The sequence below is a fragment of the Magnolia sinica genome, chromosome 13 (genome assembly GCF_029962835.1).
Source record: "Magnolia sinica isolate HGM2019 chromosome 13, MsV1, whole genome shotgun sequence".
NCBI classification, from domain to species: Eukaryota; Viridiplantae; Streptophyta; class Magnoliopsida; order Magnoliales; family Magnoliaceae; genus Magnolia; species Magnolia sinica.
The window spans coordinates 1049445-1062691 of NC_080585.1; the positions used below are offsets into that span (position 1 = coordinate 1049445).

At 40.4% G+C, this 13247-nt stretch overlaps 1 protein-coding gene across 1 annotated transcript; it reads right to left on the minus strand.

The window, feature by feature from the left end:
* Positions 1 to 3039: 3039 nt before the first annotated feature.
* On the minus strand, positions 3040 to 6265 carry LOC131222324 (equilibrative nucleotide transporter 8). The gene is made up of 2 exons (XM_058217351.1): positions 5506 to 6265; positions 3040 to 4016 (listed from the first exon to the last, which is right to left on the minus strand). Exons 1-2 carry the CDS (start codon positions 6029 to 6031, stop codon positions 3250 to 3252), a joined length of 1293 nt encoding a protein of 430 aa, XP_058073334.1. The 5' UTR covers positions 6032 to 6265; the 3' UTR covers positions 3040 to 3249.
* Between the last annotated feature and the right edge of the window lie 6982 nt (positions 6266 to 13247).

A 13247-nucleotide genomic window follows, 5' to 3' on the forward strand; every position in this document is an offset into this window, starting at 1 on the left:
GAACAATGACGACCGATGGTCTCCATTCAACGTGCATGTTTGGCATAGGCGGCTTGATTTTTATTTTTTAAGATGGGATATATGCACCGGGGGAGCCGGAATAACCGGAATGTGTTAGATCCATCTCTCTAATCTCTAAGTACACGTGGCAGGTTTATGCAAGGAGCGTCTAATTTTATGGGCCTAACATACCATTGGAAGCCACAAATATCAAACCTTTTTAAAAAACTTACATTTTTACACCATTGGGTTTAGGGGTGTCAATGAGCCAGGTTGGCCTGCCGGGCATCCATGCGGGCCAGGCTTAGGTTTTAGGCCTGATCGTTGGGCTCGGGTTTAAATATTCAGCCTGTAACAAAATTGGGTCGTACTTGGACATAAAGGGCTGAAAGCAGATAAGTCCCGTTCTACCCATTAGGGTTAAAGTTTTATCTCTCTCAAAAGCAAAAGTCGCTGTCACTACTGCTTTATGTGGTCTAGTCTACTCTAGCCTTTGATCTGCCTTCATTTTAGACTGACACTCTAAAATAATTTTTTAAAATAAATGAACAGCTTAGATAAAGCACATATGTCACCATGGACCAAAGCCTTTAACAAGACCGTCCGTCTCTGGACAGGTCTAGTACCCAATTTGTGCCTGTACCTAGTTGGGATGCTTTTCATGGACCTAACTTGAGACGGAATGGGGTAGTACCCAATCTGCGCCAGACCCTGGGATCCTTTTCATGGACTGAGCTAGTCGAGGGTTTATTTTGATATATCTTTTTAGGGTATTAGGCCAAGAAGGAGGCAGATTGAAGACTCAAGTGGACCACACTAAAAGAAATAGTGGGGACTGGACTCTTGCCATTGAAAACTTCCTAGAACCTATCCTGATGTTTATTTGCCATCCAACCTGCTCATAAGCTTACATATACCTAAATGAAGGGAAAACATAAATATCAGCTGCATCCAATACTTATGTGGTCCCCACCAACTTTTCAACGGTAGGCTTTCAATCCCCACTGCTTCATGTGGTGTGGTCCACTTGAGCTTTCAATATGCATACACAAGCATTCATATGCGCCACACTGTCATGTGTGGTAGCGTATCAGATAATCTACACCTTGTACACGCGTGTGCGACTAGCAAACCTCCAGCTTTTATTATCTACCTACTGTGGTTGAGAGTATCTATTGGTGCAGTTGCAAAGAGTGATAGCTTGTGGGAGTATCAACCCTCGCATAACAGATGGTTGCCGAGATAGCACACGTGTGAGAGAGATCCGGATTATTTATGAGGTGGGCCATCCAAGACTTGCCTTAGCCCAAAACTTAAAGACTTGGGTGCATTGCACAGTCCTCCTTTTTCTTTGATCCATGGATTACATTTCCAAAATTTTCAACGTTCCCAAACAACTCTTTGTTCATCTTTCCTGGCATCGATCTTCTTTTATCTGACCGTCTATTTTTGTCATGCAAATGCGGCGCACTTGATGGGTGGACCAGCATTTATTTTGGTCCAGGGCATGCCACGGTGGGACCCATGTATAAAAAATGACCTCTTTGGTCGTCTTTCCTGGCATGAATTGGGTGGCATTTCTCTTGGGTGTTCAATAGCATGTACTGATTGGCCCACCTAAGCAACGGTCGACGAAGATACCCCTAGTGGCTTTTTCTTAAGTGGGTCCCATCCCATGCCTGAGTTGATCTCAATCAGTTGTAAGCAACCACGTCCAACGTTCCCATGTTAACATCAGTTGAGCTACAAGTAGTATTTTAATGGGCTGGGCTGGGAGGCCTAGTTAACGGCTCTGGGACCAATCAATTTACAATCCAAGGTCCATGTTAGACGAGACCTGGCTGGGATCACAGCCCATGCCACAAACTTGTTTTCGAGCCGGTGTCATCATGGACCCTGCCACAAGGATTGATGCCTTGGCCGAGTAGGATACGACTCAACCGAGTAGGTAAGATTTGTGGGGTACCTCCATTCCACCACTAGGCATATCTTATGTATTGTTTGTTAGATCAGTGTTACGTAATTAACGGATTGTCTATGCATCAATAATAGAAATTCAATACCATAACCTTAAAGCATACCAATTAGGATGACATTCCCAATCCCTTGATATCGCCAGCTGGAATCTTGATCTTCTGCATCTGACACCCTTTAGGAGAACCTCTTAATGGAACTAGGGTTTTCTCACTTGTGTTGGTGAGGGGACCAAGACATGTCTTGTACTTATAGGAAAGAATGTTAGAAGTTTACCCATCACACTTCTCACTTTTAGGGTCTTCATACCGTAGGTTTTCATATTCGTCTTAATAACCGTATATAGGAGCTACAATTCAAGCATCCTGCCCCAAACCTATTTACAATGATCACAACTGTAGCGGGACCCATTGAATTACTCAATCTAAATAATCCAACGGTCTGATGTAAACCGATAATCATGTGTGGCCCACCTGATGGAGTCTTACATTGTTCAGATCAGCAAAAGGCAGGGAGGGCCCCACATGCACAATTGATCGGCTTTGGCAAGTGTTGGGACTTGGGAGGGGCTTCTTCAACTGTAGAAGAACGTTACATGGATAAAAACAGGCAAAGAGAGCATTGATGCTTTCTTGTCAAGAGTACAATAGGAATAAGCTGTCACATTTCAGTGATCAAAGTGTTTTGGAATTTCGCCGAGGAACGTCGACCATCAAATGTCCATCATCCTTCGATGTCCCACTCACATAAAGCGAATTCCCAATACACGTTAACTGCCCGCCATTACGGGTTTGTTCTCTCTTTTACAGACCGCATTGCATTGCACATGTGTTGCACTGCTGTTTCTCGGTTGAAAATTCCTTATTCTCCCTGAAAGAATTTGGACTAGAAAGAAAGTTCTAAGTTTCAAAATGCTCCAATCAAGAATAACACATTGGTGCTTCCTTGAATGGTGTGGCTTTCTTTCGTGTCAACCACTTCATATTCCAAACATATGGAGAAGTAGACCTTTGTACATTTATGGGTGTGTTTGGCTGCTCAATTGAAATGAATTGCAATAACCAATTCAATGCACACATCATTTTAATTCATAATAACAATCAAACACCTGATTGCAATTTCATAAGTTCCATTTTGGACCAGAAACAATCTTAATTTGAATTTGAGTTTTAGTCCATGACGAATGAATTAAGTGGGGCTAGCCCCACTTCTGTAATTTCTGCTTCGTCAGATTGAATTTTAACATGTCAATTTGATTGAGCATCCGAACGCAATCTAAATTAGCCAGAACCACCCAAGAACTGATCCGCCTGCTAACCCAATTCCCAAAAATAAAGCCATCACAATGCCGGCGGTTTCCGCTTCTGCAACTGGTACAGATTTCGGAGCAAGGATCATGAGCGTGCTAGTCAGATACCCATTAGTCATTCCGAGCGCGCTAGTTAGAATCATCACCGGAATCTCAGTTCGGAAGAATGCAGGCCCATGTAGGCAGGCAGCAAAGAGTGGATAGAACAGCAGCCTAGCAACACAAGCCCATGTAACCTTTTTAGTACTCTTGGGAACATATGCTGCCGTCGAGCATTTCCCCACCAGATCGGATGCATTGTATGTTGTTATCAGCAAGATGGGGTACCAGTCATGTAACGCATTCGACTGCACATTCTCAGTTATGTATCCAGGGAAGATGGACAGAGTCACAATGTATGTCACTAGAACTCCAACTGTCAGACATCGAATCCTCTTCCACACGGCCCAGAACTTGGGCCGCACGGTAGGATCACTTGTGTTACCAAGCATGATGGTGGTGGAACTTGATGGTGGGCCTTCTGGGAGGGAGATGTGGCTTCCAATTACTGGATTTTTGCTGCACCTGTAATGCTGCATGATCGACAGCTGGCCTAAGATGTTGAAACAGACAATGCACCCCAATACAATGAGCGTGCTGACGATGAAGTAGAGATGGGCACTTGTTCGTAGGCCTTGCGGAGTCTGTGGAAGTGATGCTTTCGTTATAATCCTCAACGTAGAAAGGAGAACGCCTGCAGATGAAACATGGATTGAATTGGGGGAGTTAGCCCTTGTGGATGCTGATCAAAATGCTGTTTGGCTGTGTTTGGATGTGCAAATGGATTTGAATTGCTAAAATAATGAGAGAAAAGAAGTGAAGTTTCCTAGTATTCGGTACCGAGGAAGTAGTCCTGAAATTGAAGTTATGTCCATTCAGATCGAACTTGAAAATAATGCAATTGCAATTTGAAGGGCAGACCACCAATTTGAATGCTAAAGAAATCACAATTTGATTATCTCTGCATTAATAATTGCAATTCGATTCAATAGTTCATCCAAATGCAGTCTCAATGCGAAATGAAATAGCTTTTTATAGTTTATACCAAAACACTTACTAAAATGCAGTGTTTCAGGATTCAAACACCAATGCCATTCGACTCCAATGGAAAATTATTCGATCTGAAACTTATTTCAGAAAATCCCGCATCGATATGTAATTGTCTTTATTTTCATTTAGTGGTGGCAACTAATTGATAGGCGTGTGGTTTACCTGTATGCTGATCTTCACTGTCCTATTTGTGGGCCCTAGTGTGGCGGACCGTATTCAAAAATTTGCATTTACCAACAATCCTGGCCACCAATTCCATCCATCAAATGGATGGTTAAAAGTGAAATGTTGATAGTCCATATTTAATGGGTCCACTGGGAAAAGTCAGTTGGTTAAGATCATCAGATTGCTCTGTCTTTTAGCCTATGCTCTATCAAAAATAGGGCCACGATTTGGATGGTCTGGATTGACATTCGGACATGACTTGTAATTGGTCTAGATACACTAAGCTGTTCATTTCTGTGTCAAAAGATGCTATGAAGTATTGTAAATGGACTATAATTCGATGCAGGATGATGGAATACAGTTAATTTGGTTGTTTCTTTTCTCTAATTCTTACTGATTTTAGACAACATGTATTAGACAATCTGACAATTCACAATCACATTCAATCCACTCTAATTTTCAAAACACTACATTAAAGGCCTAATTATTTCCTATTTCTCACTGGCAAGAGCTCTTGTTCTCAGTACAATACAAAAGGCATTGCCTCCTCTTCAGAAATTTTCATCACAAGCAAAATCACTGCTTGAGATTTGGCCCCAAAAAAAAAGAAAAAAACTGCATTTTATGAAAAACTCCAGACCCAAGTGATAGCAAATGCGACAGAGACATCCTTGTTACTATTTGTGAGAAACTGAAGATCTTCTCTTTGCCAAACAATCAAAAATTCAATTGATTACTCATGATTTTTAAGTTGAAAAAGAAAATCTTAAAGCAGTCTGGTTTTCCTGTGATTCAAATACTACAAGGACTTTTCTTGGGTCATTAAAAAAAAAAAAACCAAGTTAAAACTGCAATCAACCCGAGATTATTTCAAGTTGGTTAGTGTGCTAGGTCTCTAATGACTATATTTTTCTGATTATGTATCAAACCAAATAGAAAACAAGACAATTATCCATTATCAAGAGTACCTGAACAAGCAGTTCCCGCAAAAACCGCCTGCATATACCGTCTGGGCAATTCACCAACTGATCCAATCAAGCTTCCTCCCACCAGCCCATCAGCCAAACCACAGAGGGCCACCGCTGCAATGGTCACACAGTAGGCCCTGCCCGACCTTCTCACCCCATGCGTATAAGTCCAGTCCATGATAGGCACTATGAGAAGCGAAGCAACAAACATCGAAAAGCCCAAGTTCATTCTCAATCTCACACTCGGCCTTCTACCCCAGTTAGTCCAGCTCATTAGAACAACCAAAACAGGCAGAGAAGAACCCATATAGGCGACCGAAAACACCTTATCAATGTGTTCATTCGGATACAAGTATCCGAAGTAATCGACAGCCGTTATAAGAGCATTCCAAGGCAGTAAGTTGCCAGCGCCGAGCATGAAATGGATCAAATACGCGAAATTGCAGCGATCTTCGGGTGCAATTCGATTGGTTTGAAGCTTACCAACTTCCATACTGCAGTTTTCAGCATCCAACTCCTTAGACATTCTTAAGTGGATCTTTTATAGGCAATGTTTAGAGAGCTGGAAATGCTGAGTAAGATCAGATAATCATCTGCTCTAATGTAATATCATTGAATCTTTTCACATTGGTAGGAGTTTGGAATCAATGGGAGTCTTATATGGGGATTTTATGCTGTGGGGACAGAAATGGTGGGTGGTTTTGGGCTGTACTTGTGTTCTTATTGTGCTGCCACACATGGGCTTTTGCATAATGTGTAGGCTTTTACGGAATATATACCGTTGGTTTATGACATGTACGAAGAATATTGACTGTTCATCTTTTCCTAACCGTTCATTTGGGTTTGGGCTTTATATAATGTCAGCTGAAGGTTGTACAGTATCAAGTGGGGCCCATTGTTCAATGATATAATGTTGATAGACTCCCTGAAGGGAATGTCCTAGCCCTTGAATATATAGGTGGCCAACAAATAGACGGTTAAAGAAAGAAAGAGAATGAACGGTTGACATCTATGTAGAAAATGGCCTGATATCTTGTGGCTAGGATCTTTTGATCTTGGGATTTTTTATTTTTTATTTTGGTGAATGGCTCATTCACATTGAGACCATCATACAACATCGTTGGATCACCAGACGTGGACCCCACCTGTACAACTTGAGAAATGAGAACCCGCAAGTGGTATGCAAATTCCATGCCCAGCTTTGTACGATACCACTTTTTCCCAAACCAATCAGCCAGGAGAGCGGCAGATGACGTGCCCCGAATATCAAACCTGACCACTGAGCAGGTGAGCCGCCACCTTTAAAAATGGGGAGCGGATTGGGTGGACCCGGAGTGATGCATGTGTTTTATATCCAGGCCGTTCATCCATTTTTCCAGCTCATATTAGGGCATGAGCCCAAAACTGAAGTAGATCCTAAGCTCAAGTGGACCACACCACACGAAACAGTGGGGATAATGACACCACAATTGAAACCTTCGTAGGGCCCACCGTAATGTTTATTTGCCATCCAACCTGTTGACAGGGTCACACAGACCTGGATAAAGGAAAACACAAATATAAGCTTGATTTAAAACTTTTGTAGCTCCCTGAGAAGCTTTTAATGGTAGGTGTTCAATCACACTATTTCCTGTGGTGTGGTTCACTTAGCGCATTTGATCCGCATTATTTTTCTGCTCATGCCTTAAAATGATCTGGCAAAAGTGATGGACGGCATAGATAAAACACTTACATAACGGTGGACCCCACAGTGCTGGGTCACTACCCAATCCGCTTCCAAAAATATTGGCAACCGTCCCCACCCATGCTGCGTGTGCTGCGTAGAGGCGTGTGAACTTACAAGCTTCACGAGCAAATTGTGAAGGAGAAAAAACTTTGATACTCCGGTGGTGATATGGTTAATACGCAGGCATTAGAAATTAGATGCGTGTGAGCACTCGAACGTTGAAACTCTTGTGAGTCTGTCGCCGGGGCAAGAGTAAGGAAGGTTTAATTACATTTTTTGTGCCGACCACTTATATAATGTCGGAGAGCATGCATATGATGCATCAGACCCCGGCAGAGCAACAAACAACTTCGAATAAACCAGAAATTTACAACTGTACGACCCATACAAGGCACACCAACCTTTTCAGGCCCACTTGCTTTTTACCTCCCAAGACTAAGCCCCAGCTGTACGGCCCCATTTCTCAGGTCGAAAATGCCCCTGCTTTGGAGGCGGATCGCCCGGTGCTCGAAGGTGAGCGCTGACGCTCCTCGAACTCCGAGCTGTACGAGCGGTTCAAAAGATATCAAAGTTACATGGGCCCACAGTTATGTATTTATTATATCAACACCGTTCATCCATATTTTGAAATCATTTCGGAGCATTATCCAAAAAAAAAAAAATCATACCCAAAGATCAACTGGACCACGCCACAAAGAGCAGCGGGGAAATTGATTTTCACCGTTAAAAATTTTGTAGGGCCCACCATAACATTTATTTTCCATCCAGTCTATTAATAAGATCACAACAACTTGGATGAAAAGGAAAAACAAATTTCATATTGATCTAAAACTTCTGTAACCGTTAAAAGGGCTTCACCGGTAGACATTCAATTCCCCACGGCCTTTTACAGTGTGGTCCACTTGATAGTTAGATCTATCTTATTTTTCGTCTCAAGCCTTAATATAAGCTCGCCAAATAGATGGACGGTCTGGATATAACACAGACCTTATGATGAGACCCACAAAAGCAACGAAAATTTCACAGCAAAAAATGTAACACAACCCGATGGAATCTTGGAAAATTACTACGTCGGTTGGCTAAATTAGCTTCTCCTACCCTAAGATCATATGTGGTATATTAAGTAACTCAATTTAGTTTAGGAGATATGCTTGTTAAATAAACAGGTAAAGAAATGAATTAAAAGATAGAAAATTATTTTTATATACTTATATATACATATTTACATAATTATGTATTAGAGAAAAATGTAAGGGGGGAAGTTCTCCTTGTAAATTAAAAAAAAATAATAATAATAATCTGCCAGACTGGCAGAGGACAATCTGAGCTTTTTTTCATTTTTGTTTCTGGTGGAATTCTCATTACTTTTGTGGGCCCCATCATAAGATCTATGTTATATCCAAACAGTCCATCTATTTAGCGAGCTCATATTAAGGCTTGAGACGAAAAATAAGACAGATCTAACTATCAAGTGGACCACACTGGAAAAGGCCATGGGGAATTGAACATATATCATTGAAACCTTTTTAGAGGTTATAGAAGTTTTGCATCATTATGAAATTTATTTTTCCTCTTCATCCAGGTCTTTGTGACCTTATGAATAGATTGGATGGAAAATAAATGTTACAGTGTCCCCACTGCTATTTGTGGTGTGGTCCAGTTGATCTTTGGGAATGATTTTTTATTTGTTTTTGATAATGCTCTGAAATGATCTTGAAATGTGGATGAACGTTGTGGATATAATAAATACATAACCGTCGGGCCATGTAACTTTGATATCTTTTGAACCGTTCGTACGACTCGGAGTTCGACGAGCGCTTCGAGCACAAAGCAGGGGCATTTTCGACCTGGGAAATGGAGCCCTACAGCTGGGGCTTATTCTTGGGAGGTAAAAAGCAAGTGTGCTTAAAAAGGTTGGTGAGCCATATATGGGTCGTACACTTGGAAATTGCTCCGATTTAACTTAGCAATTTGCCGTCGGTCGAGTGCACTTTCAAACCGCACTCGACTCGCACGTGGTGAAGGATCACGCGTGTAAGATATCAGAGCTGCTCATCAGGTGATCCCAACAATCTTAGATGTCACACCCAGAAAACTAGGCCCGTATGATTATTCAACGGGCTACTCCAGCAAACGTTGAATCGATAGTCACCTATGGTTCAAATTCGGTACACGCGTAAACCGCCTTATCATCTCGTTTCCGTGATAAGGATCACCTGACAAGCCAGTCAGGTCTTGCACCCGCGTTATTCGCTTCCTCGTACGTCGCGAGTGCACTTGCAATTAACGGCCATCTCTATGATACTCAGGCAGCCCATGACTCTTGATACGCTGGCACTCGGAAAGTTTATATATATCATAGGTTAACTCAAATTAAAATTATAAACTTAAAAATACATTAGTTGAATAATCCTAACATCCGGTTCGTAGACGCTTCGTCGTTGAGATATGACCGTTGGATATTTTTTCATTTTTAACCGTTCAATGAAAGCCTTACAATACTGTACCATAAAATAATCAGATGACTTGAAAAGAGTAAATTAGACAGTTGAATTTGACTTGCTTAAATACCAAGTATACAGTTTCTAATAAATTTTAAAGAATTCGAGTACCATCATCCATCAGAATCTGTTAGATTATCAAAGTTCTTCTCTTATCATTTCTAATCGACAGAAGAGAATATCGGCCATGAATCTAGGTACGGACACGTGTCTTGCTATTGTTGCTCCATTTTCATTACCAAACGATAAAAGATTTCTGACACAAATGGAGAATTGGTTCCATACTTCTCTAGTCGTGCAAAATGACCGTCTTATTTTAGTTCCGTAGAGAGAACGGATAAGAAATTAAAGCGATAAATATGCTGACTTTAACCTTGGAGTTGACATATAGTGCTGAATAGTCATTTAAAGCGTTTGGATTTAAGCAAATATGTTTTATAATAAGCAATCGCATTACAAACTTGCGGGACTAGTTATTTCATTCCTCAATTTAAAAAATTTGGAATGAAGTATCAGGGCCTGTTTGGGAGTCCTTAGCCTCGGCGATAGATACACGACGTCACGTGTTCTTATACCCATTGTGATGTGAGTGTGTGTTTATTAAGAAAAATAATAATAATAAGAGAATAAGGGCATGTTTATTAACATTGAAAATGATTGCTAATGTGGAACCCGTAAAGCACTTTATGATTTTTCTTAATTTTTTTTCAGTGATAGAAGCCCGGCTTAATCATGAATATGGAATACGCTGCATAGATTCTTCTAAAAAAATAAAAAAGTTGCTTCTAAAATTACCTAAACAATCATTGCCACAAAGATTTTTTCTCTCCCAAATACATTGCATACTACGCAATCCAACCTTTAACATATGAAACTTCTTTGGCCATGCATAATTTATGTAATACTCCAGGTTTCTATTGACTTAGAAATTTGATTTCCTTAGACATTACCTTTTATTTCTCGATTTGAGTATATGTTTATGCGTGTATTCACACATGTTTGAGACCAAAATGATTGATTTTGGGTTTACTTAATCCTATTTGACCGAGTGAAATTGTGAATTTTGGGAAACCATAACAAAACCCGACGTTACCGCTTCGAGCAGTGTGGTGACATCATGAAAAATGAGAATTTTTTGGTAGTGGCCGATGGTGCCACTATCACCATTTGGATAACAATCGATGGTGCCACTGTCTGATCCACTGTGTCACCATCACCCTCTGTTTAGCAATGTTAAGCAATTAACAACTTTATTATACTAACTTTAAAAATATATATATCCTTTAATATAATTCTTATTGAGGTGATTTAAAATTTAAAACAAAGCTTGATGAGTTTAGTTTTATAGAAACATAAGTTAAAAAATTAAATTAAAATTAAAATGTGATTACTTTTAAGACGTTTTGAAAACTATACAGAAAATCATTGGTTTCAAGCATCTCGTACTTCTGAATTTTTTAGAATTTTTATTGAACTCAAAATGGAATGAAATTTAATAAGGGCTAAATTAGACTTGATGACGAATTACCAAAAAAAAAAATTTATAAAAATAATTCAGTTACTAAAAGTGTTAAAACATTATAAGCAATAGGCGTATTGAAATTAAAAATTTCTATAACTATATATCACTAATGGGTCGGACATATCTTTCTCATTTTAAAGTTTTAGTATTCTGTGTCTTCTAAGGAATTGTTTTTAATCATGCCAGGAATCATTCTGTGTTATTAAATTAGAATTTTTTTATTTTTACTGTGATTACTATTTTTTGAAAATTTCCAATTTATTTGAATTAGGACGTTTGATTAGGTTTCATCGTTTTCTCTAATTACGAATAGGCTGCGTTATAAATTTAACTGATCTAAACTCTAATCACCGTATATGAGAAATCTCATTGCTTAACCTATTCTAAAAATGCCTAGATTAATCAAACTAACTGTAGACCACCCGTAAATGGTCTGCTAAACTCGAAAATATATAAAGATGTTTGTCTTGTTGGGCTTAACGTCCATTGCGGATGTTGAACCGAGGCGGTGCGCGAAATCGCTCAATTTAAAGCCAAAGGGCAACACATGTGTTGTGTGAGACTAGGTTGAAATCGGTAAGAACTTATGTTAATTGTCTATGTTCAATATTTTTTTTTATTTTTTTAAAGTTGTAAATTTCGGGCCGTAAGATCACAACCAAATTTAAGACATTAACTTATATTAATGTCCTACACATATCTGTATAGCCACGACTAGAGTTGTACATGAGTAGAGTAAGCTCGGTAGCTCTCTCGACTTAACTCGAAAAAGCTCAACTCGACTCGGATCGAAGCTAAGTTCGAACCGAATCGAGCTGTTTTTTGGTGCTCAAAATGTATTCGAGTCGAGCTCGAGCTCGAGCTTGCCCCTGCTCAACTCGACTCAACTTGGTGTTTTGTGTGTATGTGCGTGTGTGCGTGTGTGTGTGTGTATACACCCTAAAAAAAACCTAATTTACTTTACCCATTCAAAAAAAATACCCTACTCACACGTCGTACGCCCCATTTCCCTTCCCCTTCGAAAAATACCCTAACCCTTCCCCATTTTTCCATTTCCTTCCCAATTTCCCCATCTCTCTCTCTCTCTCTCTCTCTCTCTCTCTCTCTCTCTCAGTCCGGCGGTCCCTGCCCTGCCCGGTCCCCCTTTCTGTCTTCTTCCCTCTCTCTCTCAGTCCAGCGGACACCTCGCCCTATTCGGCATGCCACATTGACTGTCCAGTCGCCCCTGCCCCTGCCATAACTCACCAGTTCGAGTCCGACCGACGGTAAGCTGCAAGCCCGGTCGCCCCTTTCTTTTAAATTGATGATTTACTGTATTTTTAATGATCCAGAATCCAGATGGAACCCCGGTTACCCCAAATCATAATGAGGTGGGCCCCACCACGAGAAACAGGATCAAACGCAACTCGAATACTCTGCTCGAACTCGGCTCGAAATCTACTCAAACTCGGTTCGAACTCAGCCAAGTTGAGCACGAGCTATTGTTCTGAGCTCGAAGGCCGAGCACGAGCTGGAACTCAAGCAGTCCGAGTCGAGCACAAGCTGGGCAAGGCTCGTCTCGACTTGACTCGTGTACACCTCTAGCTGTGACCACGATCGATGACATTGATTTTCACATCTGAAATATAGGGTGATTGAAGTCTTACGTAAATCACCATTGAGGCCAATTATCATATGGTATAAATTGAACCATACACCCTCTAGTGAGCTCCAAAAGCTGAAATTAACCTCCCATAGGTTTATAATATTGATTTTCTTGTATTTAGGGCCAAAAGCACTACTTCTAACATTATAAATACATCTCATTTGAGTTATCCTCCCCAAATCTAAATTTATTAATGCTTAAGAGAAAGAGAAAGATAAAGAATGGGGGAAAGAGAGAAAGAATGCAAAAGAAGAGAGGGATAAGAGAAATGGTGGGGCTCAGTAACGGATCACACCGTCCAATCCTCGTGTTAGTTGGATATTGCAAGATTGTTCCTCTACACTCAGT